The 15878-nt window shown below is 36.6% G+C and overlaps 3 protein-coding genes across 3 annotated transcripts; 1 reads left to right on the top strand and 2 right to left on the bottom strand.

Moving 5' to 3' along the window:
- Positions 1 to 65: 65 nt before the first annotated feature.
- On the bottom strand, positions 66 to 2624 carry GCK72_021808 (uncharacterized protein; the record flags this gene model as incomplete). The annotated part of the gene is made up of 6 exons (XM_053734503.1): positions 66 to 109; positions 767 to 896; positions 943 to 1020; positions 1308 to 1374; positions 2091 to 2304; positions 2351 to 2624. The coding sequence occupies 6 exons, from the start codon at positions 2622 to 2624 to the stop codon at positions 66 to 68; spliced, it is 807 nt and encodes a 268-aa protein (XP_053583416.1).
- A 1265-nt stretch (positions 2625 to 3889) lies between these two features.
- Positions 3890 to 7527, bottom strand: GCK72_021807 (uncharacterized protein; the record flags this gene model as incomplete). Its single annotated transcript, XM_053734502.1, has 8 exons — positions 3890 to 4048; positions 4095 to 4397; positions 4443 to 4580; positions 4627 to 4862; positions 4971 to 5126; positions 5613 to 5818; positions 5979 to 6590; positions 7283 to 7527. 8 exons carry the CDS (start codon positions 7525 to 7527, stop codon positions 3890 to 3892), a joined length of 2055 nt encoding a protein of 684 aa, XP_053583415.1.
- Positions 7528 to 9784: 2257 nt separating this feature from the next.
- On the top strand, positions 9785 to 11004 carry GCK72_021806 (uncharacterized protein; the record flags this gene model as incomplete). Its single annotated transcript, XM_003091806.2, has 4 exons — positions 9785 to 10061; positions 10117 to 10400; positions 10458 to 10535; positions 10585 to 11004. 4 exons carry the CDS (start codon positions 9785 to 9787, stop codon positions 11002 to 11004), a joined length of 1059 nt encoding a protein of 352 aa, XP_003091854.2.
- Between the last annotated feature and the right edge of the window lie 4874 nt (positions 11005 to 15878).

Below are 15878 nucleotides of genomic sequence, written 5' to 3'. Positions count from 1 at the left end.
TCAAGTAGGTAGAAAGGTGGCGGAGTTACAAGACGATTAGTGCAGAGAATGAATTTTTAGCTATCCTAAGTCGCTATCCTATTTGCTATCTCCTTTTCTATGTGAGTTCCTGAAAAGTGTTGCATATGAATGAAAAGCTGAAACTATGAGGATTCTGAATCCGTTTTCAGATTTGAGATAGGTCAAAAGGGAGCTGAAATACGGGGCTCAATTCCGGGCTACTCGATTAAAAAAAAAATTTAAATTCTTTTTCAGCGCAAAAACCCAATCACCGGCATGGAATCCGCAAGCCTTCCTGATTTCCTCTTTGTGCTCAACCTGGTTCTTATTATAGTGAGTCAAAACTTCACATATTGAATTGTATATGTATATGACTGGAAAGTTGAACACGTGAGGATTCTAAATCAGTTTTCAAATTTGAGATAGGTAGAAAGGGGGCGGAGTTGCAAGAGATTTTGTATCGATGATGAATTTTCAGTTGTCCTAAGTCGCTATCATATCGGATGCACCCTAACGTTCCCCGGTGACATAGTCGTCGACCTCTCCGCCCCCACCCCCTTTCTAAACACCCCTCTGATAGCCTTCCGGTAATCCTTTATAAAATACATAGGTACCAGAGAATCTATCACAGGTTCCGTCGCAATAAGCGGTAATATCATGGCTTCAAGGGGTCCCGGCTCGAATTTGAAAACCGGAAAACCTAGAAGGACACCCGCTGGGAAAAATAACAAGAACACAGGAAACAGGGTTTGGGCGACCAGGGAACGGAATAGTTGATGCTGCATTTCGAGTGTCCGACGGGATTGGGACGGACGGAAATGGAAATGAATTTTGGTTTTGAGGAACACGGTGTGGAGTTTGAACCAGCAATATGTGATTATGGAGAAGCCAGAAGTCTGAAAATTTATGAGAATTCTTAAAGCAGGTGATGTTTTGACTCACTATAATAAGAACCAGGTTGAGCACGAAGAGGAAATCAGGAAGGCTAGCGGATTCCATGCCGGTGATTGGGTTTTTGCGCTGAAAATTTTTATTAAAAATTTCGTAGCTACCGTATCTCCGCCCCCTTAGGACCTATCTTAAATCTAAAAATGGATTCAGAATCCTCATAGTTTCAGCTATTCAGTCATATATCATAATCAATGCAATATCAAAAACTCACATAGAAAAGGAGATAGCGACTAGGTTAGCGACACTAATGGTCTTGTAACTCCGCCCCCGTTCTAACTATCTCAAATCTGAAAACTAATTCAGAATCCTCATGATCTCAGCTTTCTAATGATATACAACACTTTTTAGAAACTCACATAGAAAAGCGACGCCGCATAGGTATAGTCCTGGCAAGTCAAGTTGAAGGTTTGACGCATGCTGTCACTGGAAATGGGTTCTATTATTTAGCGGATTCTCTAAAGTTAAAAATTCAAAGTATTTAGTCAGCAAATATGCTCTATTGACAATGAGAAAAATAAAATTGACAGAGATAGGAGTCGTGTACTCCTCGTGGACAAGAGGAAATTTTGGGATTTTGAAGTTGAGGTGGGTTTTGATGATTTCGGAGTTTTTTTAAAATCTAAATTTTCAATTATACAATTTTTTTCGTTTTCATAGAAAAAGCCAAAACAAAATATTAAAAATACCCAGAAAACGGCCAAAAAGAGGATTAGTATCGTGTACTCCTCGTGGACAAGTTGAAATTTTCGGATTTTGAAGTTGAGGCCGTGCTCCCTGAGGTTTTACGCATTTTGCAATAATTTTTTAGCAAAGAGCATAAAACGGGCAAAAAATCGACTGAAAATCAACAAAACCCCACAAAACACACTGTTGGAATAGCCTAAAACGCCTAAAAATTCGTTTCCATCCTTTGAGTTGTCCTCGAGGAGTACACACGTTAACCTTGATTTTGATTAATTTTTTACCGTTTTTTTCTATAAAAGAGTTAAAATTGTATAATTGGAAGTTTTGATCTAAAAACCTGAAAACCAGTCAAAAATCCGCCTACACTTCAAAACCCTGAAATTTCCACTTGTCCACGAGGAGTACACGTCTTGATATCTCAAATTGATATTCTCAATGGAGCGCACATAACCTACCTAATATACTCCTCCACCTCCTCATCCTCCCCTGCCAACCACACCGCCATAAACCACCAATCGAAAGTAACCATCAGAAATATGCCAATCATCACCAAAAAATACGGATAAGTGAACCATTGTAGCTTATGTGGCTTACAAACAGCAAGGTATCGGTACACGAAATGAAATGCCAGAAGATAGAGAGTCATCGCATACATAGCACAGTTGAGAGCTGGAAAATGTGTATGAAAATGGAAAAACCCCGCACAAAACGTTACCTAGATACCAAAAAGACACTTTTCTGGGTAATCCCAATGGATTCTCACTAAATATTATATAGGCTGCTTGATAGAAATGAAGTTTCGGTTGACTCGTGACATTGATCACTCCAAAAGCTACACCAAACACGCTGAAAATCAGCATAAGATACTTATAGCCTCCCAGTGCCTGGGGACTTCTTTGGAGGATCAGAAAGATAAGGATGGCATTGCACAACCAGGAAAGGAGAGGGAGTAAATAGGTGAATATTTGAGATATGATGGTGGAGAGCATGGAAAAAAATTAGAATAAGATTTTTGACTCGCTTTCATTGCTTCCCCCACAAGTCCCCCCGAGAACCTTCAAAATCACCTGTCTAGCAGATGATATACTTGATATTTATGTCTGTTTGAAATTATAAGGCATCGATCCACCAAATCAACCTAAAAAAAACCGCTGGGTTCATAAGATCACTTTTTCGGTAGAGCGCGCATGTGAGTATTTGGAGGGAAATGAAAATGATATTTAAAAAAAGATAAAAAAGACTTTAATGAATCTCTGAACGTAAAATCTATGTTGACGATGTTCTTGACATGAATAGGTGATAATTCGTCTGTAAAAAGTGATGTTGGATGTCCAGGGACACTCCTATACATCAATGTTTGTCCAGTTGTCTATTTCTTCCCATAGCCAACTTTCCCAGTGAGCATTCTACACAAGACAGGCAGTTCGGGGCACATTAATTGATTCTAAGATTTTGCACCCCAAAAATTTTGATGAATTCCAAATTTCTGCTGCTACGTCTTCCCGCCTTCCCTTTAAACAACATTTTAGCTCATTTCAATGTTTTTGAGATGTACATACAGGGCCGTGCAAACGTATATGAACTTTGGACATTTTCAGATGATTGAAATTGTCCAACTTTAGGAATGTGTTACGGTATCAATGGTTGTCCGACAAAGTAAAAATATTTATAGATCTTACAGAACAAAGGTAAAGCTTTATTTTTGTAGTTGACAACTTTTTTGTACGAACGCTCCCTAGAGAGTTACGGTCATTTTAAGTGGACAGCTCTAAAATCGCACCATTTTGCACTGAAATTGGTCAATTTTAAGCAGAAAAGACTTTGTCGATACATAACATGCTAGGGAATGTTCGTACAAAAAAGTTGTCAACTACAAAAATGGAGTTATTGACTTGTTCTGTTTGGTTTATACATAATTTTCTTTATGGGTCAATCATTCATACCGTAACACCCTCTCAAAGTTTGTCATGTTTGCTCGTTTGTATTGCGTCCCCCCGAGCCCCGAGAACCTTCAAAATCACCTGTCTAGCAGATAATATACTTGCATGTCTGATTAAAATAATGAGTTAAAAAATAAATTCTTCTTTATTTTGACAGGATCTATCAACCAAATGAGTTTTGTTAATGAGATCAATTACCGGTTGATCGAATTTTGTTGAGATGGAAGAGTTTTGACAGAGATGACCAGACGGAGGAATAAAGATTATCAGTAGAGAAGTTTAGATTGCAATTGAGAAAATGCTGATGAAATAATTCACTCGAACTTGTTTTTGATCCAGATATACGGTTCTTTATCGTTGACATCGAACTGGCGAAAGTAAGAGTGTTCCTTTACTTTATTTATTGACAATTTGTCGTCATTTCGATCTAAACAAATTAAAACGAAATCCAGAATCTCCTCATAACCGTCATCCTAAAAAATTAATTTAGTGTTTTCCATAAAAACAATGAAAACTCACTTTCCGCCTAATTGAAGGTTCCCAAGACTGTATACAATTCACAAGCTGGATTTGGGTTTTGACACTCTCAAATGGGTGGGTGCCTTGCCATAATTCCATTGCACTAATACCAATGGACCACAAATCAAACTTCACATCTGGAGTCAAGAAAGATCCAATAACATCCGGATGAGTATAAATCAAAGTGCCGCCGGAATATTTCTTTTTTGTAAAATCGATTGAAATTCCAAAATCTGATAGTTTCACTTCTCCATTTTCGTCCAAAAGCATGTTGGAAGGCTTGATGTCGGAATGAAGGAGATTCTGAAAAGAAAACATGTATTTTTCTGTTTTGTGATTGGTTTTTACTTGAGTGAGCAAAAACTCTATACCACAGATGGCTTTGTATATGATCATTCTAACCACTTGCTTTGGCAAAAGCTCATTCGGTTTAATCAACGACTCCACGCTCATTTTCATAGGCTCCAGAATGAGTTTCATTTCCTTCTGAAGTACTTTTCGAATTTTCAATGTATAGCGTTTTTTAACTCACTTCCGACAGAAGATAACCAAATATCTGAATGATGAATGGAGATTTCAAACTTTCCAAAATCTTTAATTCGGTCAGAAACATTTCTGAATGTTGTGGAAGTCCGGGAGCTCTATGAATCATTTTGATAGCAACCTTCTGTTTTTTCAGTTCATACAAAAAAACGCTTCCTGACGCTCCCGTGCCTAACTCTTTAATGAACGTGTAATCATTCCAGTCGTATTTGAATTCGTTGCATCCTGAAATACAGAATGTAAATGATGCGTATGTACACTTTCTTAAAATTAAGGTATTGTCCCAGTTCATGCTTGCAACTTTAAATAACAAACGCAAGCCGTGCGACACACCTGGAAGTTTCACAAAACCCGATTTTTCGATCTTATCTTGCATTCTCAGATTCAGTGGTGTTTCATCAGAATCTCCCTCTGTGTCATTTCGTTTCGGTTGTTCCTCTTTGTTTTCTATCATTTCTCCAAGGTTGAATTGATTGCGACGGGACTCGTCTGGGATTTATTTCGTACATTTTTTTTCTCTAATTCGAAATTTACCCATTCTCAGTGAATTCTCTCTGTTGTTTTGATTGGGATGCTATGGTTAATCTTCATAGAGATTTTCCCTCGAAAACTACAGTTTTCCCAAAGTTCACGTTTTGTTTTTCCGCAAGGTTCAAGTTTTTGAAATTTGAAATATAAAATTTTCATAATTTTACATTAGTGATTCTTTAAACTCGTAACCTTGCTTCTATATAAAAATTGATACCGTTCTGATCTAATTTGCTTTTCAAAAAAAAAAACTTCCAGCAAGAGTTTCAGCCCTCGACTACTACCTTCAAATTTCTAGCAAGTTTTTACTTGTTAGCTCTACGTAATATTTTCTATAAATAAACAGTTGAGCACCTTCCCAACATGGTCTGAAAAAGCAAGATGAGTGGCATGCTTTATTAAAATTATATTAAATATCAGAAGAATACAAAAAAGCAATTTAATTACAATAGTAAGTTCGCTTATGGGAATAAACAAAGTGTCCAGCATTCGGTTCATTGCTCTGAATTATGAACCATCCAATTTTTTGGTTCTCGACAGTGACTGTTGCAATTGATTTATCGCAGCGAGTGATATTATACCCATTTTTTATAATCTCCCCGAATGGGTAGTTGCACTTGTCTTGGAATTTGTATGCATGGATGACGGGGTTTCTGAAAAGATTCTAAAATAATAAATTCTAAATTAATTTTTTGAGTAGATTTTTTGTTAGTGGGCGGAGTTATCAAAAGTGCTCAACTACTAAAATATAGCTCTATTATTTATCTACACAACCTGACCATGTTTGATGGTTATCCCATTAAAAAGACTCACATAATCATTAAATGTCTGCTATCGATTTCTCTCGCACTGAGATTAATTACAGGATCTGTAATCCATGAGTCGATATCCAGAATTTCGTTAGCTTCAATCATAATACGATTCCATTTCGGTGTCCAGCCACCTTTCCACTTCTCTACCAAGTCTTTGAAATGAAAATTTGAAAAGTTCGATCTCAGGAGATAATTGGCATTAGATCTCAAATCGAAAACCTGTTCCCACTTGACCCAAAACGAATATCCAATTTCTAGATACTCTGGAATGTTGTGGAAAGAGTTGAGATCGAATTGAAAGGTCTCGTTAGTAGGTTTCAAAGATATCTTTAGCTCTTTCGTGGCATTTTGACGTTCTAGAATTGAAATCGCAAGTTTTTGATCTACTTCTTGACTGATATCACTATCAATTTCAAAACTTGTAAGCGAGCAGTGGCATTCCATGATTCTATCGATGTCTTCTGTCCCAAAACAATTATAATTGATGGCAAGAGATGTTGCTGGGACCGAGAACAAATCGGACAGGTAAGAGACCCATGTTAATGTAGCAGAACTGGCAGAACTATTCAAATGGTGAACTGTTAGTAAATATTCCGAAACGTATGGTTTAGTGCTGAAAACAATTTTTTGTTGAAAAAAAACTCTATTAATAATGAGAAAAACAAAGTTTTAAAACAATGACGGGCGTTACTTTTTTTTTCTTTCTAATTTTTATCATGCATATCAGTCAGACCTGGAGTTACATGCTTGTAGTTGATCACTTTTTGATAGCACTTTTGAGATATGCGCCTTAAAAGATCAGACTTGTCACGGGCCGGGCCAAAATCAGGAAAAATCTCGGCCCGGCCCGTAGCCCGGCCCGGCCCGCTCGGCCGGTTTTGAAACATGTTTTGAAAACATTTTGAGTTTTTGAATTTTTTTTGGAAATTTTTGGAGATTTTTTGAACTTTTTTGAAAAAAGTATAGTTTTCGAATAAACATTTAAATATGAATCAAAATATGAATATGTATGATAATTTAAGCATTTTTACTCTTTTTTTTCGAAAATTTCCAGGCCGGGCCAGGCCGGCCCGATTTTTGACAATTCTGTTAAAGATGTTACATCCAGATTATCTGCTGCCTCTTCCCCCTCGCCCTCTCTCCCCTCACTATGGCCGCCCATCTTCAAAAACACGCGTATCTTAAAAGTAGGCGGAGCTATCCAAAAATTGTCAACTACAAAAATGAAGCTTATGAAGTCATCTACACAGCCAACTAAAAATATTTGAACTCCGAAAAATATGGGACATTCAAATTCAAACTCACAACGGATACCATTCGGCATGACCGATCGTACGACGATTTGGTTTCCAGTCCCCATTAATATACAGATCATTTTTAACATTCTTATAGTTATTCAAATGTTCTGACTCTTCCAATTTTTTCAATACAAAAACCAACTCTTGCGTCAGCGATGGATAGAATTTGATTCGAATTTTGCAAGAAGTCAAAAATTCCACATGGAATTTCTCAATTTGTTTCTTCAGTTTAGTCGAATTTCGGAATTGCATGCACCGATTTTTACATCGATTACTGCATACTGATAGAGATACTCTGAAATCAAAAGTTTATAACAATAATTTAACTGAAACTTACATCTCAAAAACATTGAAATGAGCTAAAATTTTGTTTAAAGGGAGGGCGGGGAGACGTAGCAGCGGAAATTTGGAATTCATCAATTTTTTTGGGGTGCAAAATCTTAAAATCAATAAATGTGCCCCGAACCGCCTGTCTTGTGTAGAATGCTCACTGGGAAAGTTGGCTATGGGAAGAAATGGACAACTGGACAAACATTGATGTATAGGAGTGTCCCTGGACACCCAACATCACTTTTTACAGACGAATTATCTGCTATTCATGTCGAGAACATCGTCAATACCCATTTTGGTTCCTGAGATCAAGTCTTGATTTTGAAAAAATGTCTTTAATGATGCCTTTTTGAATATAAGTTCTCGATTTTTTAGTCAAAAGTTCCTACTTTCGTGTATCTCAGATCCCCGGAACCCATTTTTCATCACCATCATAATTTCCTCATGTTCTCTCTCATTCATGCGTAAAAGAATTCATATCATCACAATAATTTCACACAAAACTAGAATTCCCATGAGAGTGTCTAGTCTACTTCCTCAAGTACAGGAACCACTGAGTTGATCTCTGGTTATGATATTTTGTTCCTTTTCGTTGATCTCTCAAAGCATTTCTCTTCGTGATCTGATCAAGAAGCGGTGAGGCGTAAACTGAAATTCAAAGATGAGGGCATAGAGACTTTGAGACCACTTCTTAGTTTTTTAAGGTAAAAAATTGTCATTTTCGGCTAAAACTTGATTTTCAGCTTCAACATAAAACTCAATTTTCAGCGCAGATTCCTAAAAACTAATTTTCAGCAGAAAAATCGGGTCTCCAACTCAAAAAAAAACATTTCTGGGCTTTTTTTTACTCAAAATTGACATTTTCCATCTGAAATCCCCATTTTAACCCAAAAACTGGAGGGTTCCAGCTATTTTAAATCTGAAAATACACATATCTCATCTGTGTTCAGCATGAAATTCTGATTTTGCATAAAAAAACCGATTTCTTGTCATTTTTCGGGACTCAAAATGCAGTTTCTGAATCAAGAACGTAATTTTGGCTAATTTAAAGGGATTGGCTCTATTCCAGTTTAGATGTCCTTTGAAAACTTGAACGTCCCAAAAAACACTTAGACGTCCCTTGAAACACTTAGACGTCCCTTGAAACATTTGAACGTCCTTTCGGATCCCAAATATGTTAAAAAATGTTTAAACGTCCCAAAAAACATTTAGACGTACCAAAAAATGTTTAGACGTCCCATTAAATATTGAGACGTCCCTTGAAGTCCGAAAATTTGGTTTTAAATAATTAGACGTCCCAGGAAACATTTAGACGTCCCAAAAAACGTTTAAACGTCCCAAAAAATGTTTAGACGTCCCTTCAACACTAAAAGCCACTGAAAGTGTTCAAGGGACGTCTAAATATTTTTTGGGACGGTTAAATGTTTTTTGGGACGTCTAATTGTTTTTTGGGACGTTTAAATCTTCAGAACTATATTTTGGGATTTCAAGGGACGTCTAAACATTTTATGGGACGTTTAAACGTTTTTTGGGACGTCTGAACTTTTGAAAGGACGTTTAAAAAAAATAAGAGTTTGAAAGGACGTCTAAGTGTTTCGAGGGACGTCTAAGTGTTTCAAGGGACGTTTAAGTGTTTTAAGGGACGCTTGAGTTTTTGAAGGACATCTAAACTGGAATAGAGCCAAGGGATTTTATATGATTTTTCAGTTTAAAACGGGACATTTTTAACTGGATAACTCAGAACTTCTTAATTTTTCATTTTTTAACCATTTTTAACTTTAAAAAAATGGTTTATGGCTCAAAAATCCTTCATTTTTAACGCTAATACCGAGCAATGCCTAAAATTATTCAGGCTTGAAACCATGATGGGGTTATTCACCTCCGGAAAAAACATTTTTTCCGGAGGTGAATAACCCCATAAGGCCTTTAAGCCTTGAATTAAGCCCCGCCCCCTTTAAGCTTAAAGTTTAAATCTGAAAGCCTTTAAGCCTAAAATCATCCAAATGGCAAGGCTAAATCACAAGCTCAACATATGCTTTGCCTACTACGTCCTATGAACTCGTTATCTTTTATTTTTTCTTTCCATCTCACCCAACCAGAACATTATAACATCACTATGTTTTTCGAACCATGAAACCCCTCCCTTGACACCAACATTTCACATTTTCAGCCAACACCCATGTTCACCAAACTCACCTTCTCTCTCATCTCCTGCTACTTCAACGCCCTGCTAGCCATCCTTGGCAATTCCCTCCTAATCTCATTAATCATCCGAAAGAGTCCTCGATCCATGGGCAACTATAAATACCTTATGCTTTTATTCTCAAGTTTTGGTGTGGTATTTGCTATCATTGATGTCACAAATCAACCTATGCTTCACTTTTTCAATGGCGCTTATATAATCTTCAGTAGGAATGTGTTAGGGTTGCCGAGAAGGATTAGTTTTTGGTATATCGGTAAGTGACACCTCCGTGTACTCCTCGTGGACAAAATAGAACAAAAAAATTACAGCCTTGAATTGTGCCTGCTACGGGATGATCATGCTTCTGCTAGTCTATCACTTTGTCTATCGCTATCTTGCTGTATGTAAGCCACACCGCTTGGAATTGTTCTCTTGGCCGTATTACAACATTCTTATTATAATTTTTGTGGTTGTTAGCCTGGAATGGTGGATCGTTGCTATATTTGTGGCAGGGGAGAATCCAGAGGTAGAAGGGCATATCCAGGAGACAATGGCTGAAAACTATGGGTTGAATGATGTCAAGGATTATACATATGCAAGTTCCTGGTTCTATGTAAGTCAGAATTTTGTTGAAATTGTTTGAAATCCAAAAATTTTATAATAATTTTAGAGAATCGATAGAATCACCGGCCAAGAGTATGCTAGTATCCCTGATTTCTTGTTTTTAGCAAATCTAGGAGTTATTATTGTGAGTTTTATTTTTTTTTGTTGCTAAATTACCTAAATTGTGGTTACAGACCTCCGGCTTCTCTACCATCATCTACTGCTGGCTCCGTCTCCGTCGGGAGCTCATCCAATCCGCACGGGAGCTCCAATCGATATCCCAACGGACGCTAGAAATGCAGCGGCAACTCTTCCACTCCCTAATCGCCCAAACCCTTTTCCCAGTGTTCCTAATGTTTATCCCGGCTGGAATTCTGTTATGCTTCCCGATTCTTAAAATGAATATGGGACCGGTAGAAGTTGTGATCCTTCCGCTGATCACTACTCAACCGTTCATGGATGCCATTGTACCAATGTGTTTTATTAAGGATTACCGGATGGCTATTTTGAATTTTGTGAGGAGAAACAAGAATCGAGCGAAAGTTCACACGGCATCGGATTTGGTCGAGGATCGGTCGGCAACTAATTCTAGAGTGTTTTCATTGAGAGCGTAATTAGTTTTGTACATAAACAAATATTCAATCAATTTTTTTCATTTATACTGGATCATTTCAAACCAGGAAATTCCTTCCAGTTCTCACCAGTTCATTCTCACGCTTTTTTTACGCATAGAACTCGTATTATCAGAACTCCCAGGCCAAATTAATCAAGTCCTGAGTTGATCTCTAAGTTTGAAAAGTTCTTGTTACTGGAGATAAACTCTGATAAGGCGGAACCAAGTACGTGGGAAATGAAGTAAATACACTTTACATTTATAAAAACCAGAGAGACCCTGAATTCAAATATGTTTTCTTTCAAATGCTCAACATGACCTTCTCCCTCATTACCTGCTTCATTAAACCTTCTTTATCTCTATGTGCTAACATTTTACTAATCGTTCTCATCATCCGAAAGAGCTCTCGATCCATGGGTAATTACAAAAACCTAATGCTTACATTTTCTGTATTCGGTGTCGTTTTTATTATCCTTGATGTTACCAATCAACTAACGCTCCACTTTTTTGATGGTGCCTATATTATATTCAGTAGGAATCAGTTAGGCTTGCCGAGAAATATTAGTTTTTGGTATATCGGTAAGCCACTCATCGGAATTATTCACTTAACTCAAATTTAAGCTCTATATTGTGCCTGTTACGGTATGATCATGCTCCTTCTAGTCTATCACTTTGTCTATCGCTATCTTGCTGTATGTAAGCCACACCGCTTGGAATTGTTCTCCTGGCCGTATTGCAACATTCTTATTATAATTTTTCTGGTTGTTAGCCTAGAATGGTGGATTGTTGCTATATTTGTGGCAGGGGAGAATCCAGAGGTAGAGGGTCATATCCAGGAGACGATGGCTGAAAACTATGGGTTAAATGATGTCAAGGATTATACAGTAGCGAGCATAAGTGAGCACCCCTTCATACTTTTATATGTAACTCTGTTGAATCGTGTCCGTTTTGCATAAACTTTTTTTTGAAAGAAAGCCAAAGTATTCAGCAATAAGAAAATAAGTTTTTTAAAAAAAATTTTCATCACTGATTTTATCGATAATCGGTTTTCCTGATATTGATTTGAAAGTTCGAAAAAAAACTTTTTATTTTTCTCTTGAAGTTATTGAGTTTTTTGTTTCAAAATGTTGGAAAACACTCGAATAAACAAAAAATTATGTTGAATCGACTTCTCAACTCCTAAGTATCGTGCTAAAGCTCCAGAAGTCAAAAGTAGTGCCTTCGGGGAAATCATCATAACTCATCAAAAAATTTTCAAAATTTTTTGAAACATGTACCAAAATACGTATCTTGAGTTTTTCTACAAACCAACATTAAAAAATTACAATTTTAGAAAAAATAATTTTTCAAATTTTTTTCACTCAAAAATAATTTTATTCTCATTTTTTCTCAATTTCCGTTATTTTCTGGCTATAAAACGTACATACGTTACAAAAACTGTATGCAAAGTGTTTTATCACAAATAACAAAACACATGTATGTATTCCTTGTTCGTGTTATAGCCAGAAAATAACGGAAATTGAGAAAAAATGAGAATAAAATAATTTTTGAGTGAAAAAAATTTGAAAAATTATTTTTTCTAAAATTGTAATTTTTTAATGTTGGTTTGTAGAAAAACTCAAGATACGTATTTTGGTACATGTTTCAAAAAATTTTGAAAATTTTTTGATGAGTTATGATGATTTCCCCGAAGGCACTACTTTTGACTTCTGGAGCTCTAGCACGATTCTCAGGAGTTGAGAAGCCGATTCAACATAATTTTTTGTTTATTCGAGTGTTTTCCAACATTTTTAAACTAAAAACTCAATATCTCCAAGAGAAAAATAAAAAGTTTTTTTTCGAATTTTCAAATCAAGATCAGGAAAAATCGATTATCGAAAAAATCAGCAAACGCAAATTTTTCAAAAAACATATTTTCTTATTGCTGAATACTTTGGCTTTCTTTCAAAAAAAGTTTATGCAAAACGGACACGATTCAACAGAGTTACATATAAAAGTATGAAGGGGTGCTCACTTATGCTCGCTACTGTACATATGCAAGTTCCTGGTTCTATGTAGGTCACAAGTTAATTGGTGGCTTAATTATGTGTAGTTTCAGAGAATAAATAGAATCACCGGCCAAGAATATGCTAGTATCCGTGATTTCTTGTTTTTAGCGAATCTAGGAGTTATTATTGTGAGTTTTGATATACTATTTCCTTATGACAGTATTACCTTAATTTTGGTTACAGACCTCTGGGTTCTTTACCATCATCTACTGCTGGCTCCGTCTCCGTCGGGAGCTCATTCAATCCGCGCGGGAGCTTCAATCAATATCCCAACGGACGCTAGAAATGCAGCGGCAACTCTTCCACTCCCTAATCGCCCAAACCCTATTCCCAGTATTCCTAATGTTCATCCCGGCTGGAATTCTGTTATGCTTCCCGATTCTTAAAATGAATATGGGACCGGTAGAAGTTGTGATCCTCCCGCTGATCACTACTCAACCATTCATGGATGCCTTTGTACCAATGTATTTCATTAAGGATTATCGCATGGCTATATTGAATTTTGTGAGGAGAAACAAGAATCGAGTTCATACAGCTTCGGATTTATCGGCTACTAATTCAAAAGTGTTTTCATTAAGAACTTGAATAAAAAAATTATTCATAAATCCATCATCCATTTTTTCTACTCATCGAGAAGAAATGTTGACCAAGAAACTCGATATCCAGAATTTTATCCGTATCCGCTCTAGAATAGCGATAGATTTTAGACTCTGTTCCAGTTCCAGTTTCCGGAAGTTCTTTAAGTTCCCATGTCTTGAGACGGGGTGCACTAAAACCAGGAGCGTAGATTTTGCATGATTCGAACTGCGGAAGAGAAATTAGCTTCTGAAAATAGTAAATTGCCCAACTAATTATAATTTGAACTTCTTACATTTCTAATAACGTCTGCTTGTTCCATTGTGAAATCCTTTAGTTCCACTTCAAAATGTTTCAAATGATAGTAATGCTTTAATTGATTGCAATCTAGTTTTATATAATCCGAGAGGTCCGCGTGAGTCGCTTGCTTCCACTGATCCAGCTCATAAATGCTGTCAGCCCAATTCGAAACGCATCTTTTTGTATGATGTCCGATAAATATATCTTCTAAGAATCCCGGTTCCATAAGTTCCAAAATTTTTGGACAATCGGTCTTCTTACTTATCAAAATGGCAATGTGACGTGCAAGGACCCGATTTTTTGAAAAATATTTAGCCAGAGTGTTGAGAAAATCCAACGGAGCGTCTTTTTCTAGGTCAATAGTCAGATGTTGGGTCCGAATGTTCAGGAAGCGAAGGGAAAACGACATATCTTGTAGAGCAGTCTCAATGAATCCAGTGCTCTCTTTTTGATCCGGTTTTCCTGGTCGCCGAATAACACAACTGTTGCTAGTGTCCTTTTGGTACTCGACACATTTTTTGTCATTTAATTTGACACAAAGAGAATTTCCACCCAGAGATACGCTTATTTGATTATACATGACCACTTGGTTGCCGATAATCTGCTTCATCCGCTTGCACACACGTCTCATGTTTATTCTGAAATATGTTGAGAATTGAGGTGTGTGTCACCGAGTTACTATGGAGATATGGGACGTGACTTATATCATTGGAAAGCTGAAAAAATGCTGATTTTGAATATATACATAAATATTCAGTTTTTGCCCTTGAGGTCTGGTATTCAAGAAAAGCGAGGTCAAAGTTTTACATGAAATGATAGATTATTACCTTTGTGATACGCGAAAATCTTTGTTCTGGAAACATAATCGAATTTTATTGAACAAAATTTCAAACATAAAAAATATATTACTCAAATCCTTCTAACTATATGAAAACTCCTCCAAATCTTAAGGTATTAATATAATTTTGAAGGTCTTGACTTGGTTTTTTGTATAAACTACATTTCAAGGTACTTGGAGCCCTAAGCCTCAAGCATTAGGCCTAAAAAGGCAATAATTTTTTACTTTTCCAAACTTTAACCTTGTTTTTCTCAAATATCAGGCCTTAAGGGTTCAAGCTGAATATATTTTTGAAATCAGCGTTTTCTCAGCTTTTCAATGATGTAAATCAGTAAGATATAAACGACTCACTTCGCTTTACAATTCAGATTTTTCAGAATCATATCATGAATTTCCGCTGGCAGCTGTGGAAACGTGTGGTGTGGTGGGTCAGTGCTCCAATCATGCTCGAAATCCAGCTCTCCATTGTAGAACCGGCAGTACCAATACTCGAAGTCATAGTAACTCATCGCATCGTCTCCGATTTTTTCACAGAAATTTCGGTAGGATTGGAAGACAGGCTTCTTGTGGAGTGCCTCGTAGAGAATGCAGGATTTCAGGAAGTGTGGGTCGTGTTTGAAGGAGTCAGGGAGGGGAGCCATGACGATTCTGGAAATGGAATCTCATTAAGGAAGGTCATGGAGTCGGCCTAGAGTTATAGGTCATGACAAATATCATTCGAAAGCTGAGAAAATTTTTTGATTTAAACATATATTCAGTTTTTGCCCTTGAAGCCTGGTATTCAAGAAAAACAAGGTTAAAGTTGGCGGAAAATAGATAATTATTACTTTTTTAGGCCCATAGCTTGAGGCTTAAGGCTTCAAGTACCTTCAAACGTAGTTTATATGAAAAACCGAGTCAATATCGTCATAATTATATTAAATTTTGATTAAATTTTCAAAGAATAAGGAGGATTTGAAGAAAAAACGCAGTAGTCATTTTTATTCAAAAAATTTCCTATAGACTTTTGATCCTAAGGCTGCACCAAAGACACAAATTTTGTGCCTATCTATCTGTCAGTGTTTCCGAAAGTCTAAATGTCTAGAAATCCCAAAATTTGGTTTGCTTGCAGAA

Source organism: Caenorhabditis remanei, chromosome V (assembly GCF_010183535.1).
Source record: "Caenorhabditis remanei strain PX506 chromosome V, whole genome shotgun sequence".
In the NCBI taxonomy this organism is placed as follows: domain Eukaryota; kingdom Metazoa; phylum Nematoda; class Chromadorea; order Rhabditida; family Rhabditidae; genus Caenorhabditis; species Caenorhabditis remanei.
Note: the sequence above shows the minus strand (reverse complement) of the source record. Positions and strands in the feature narration are given on the sequence as shown.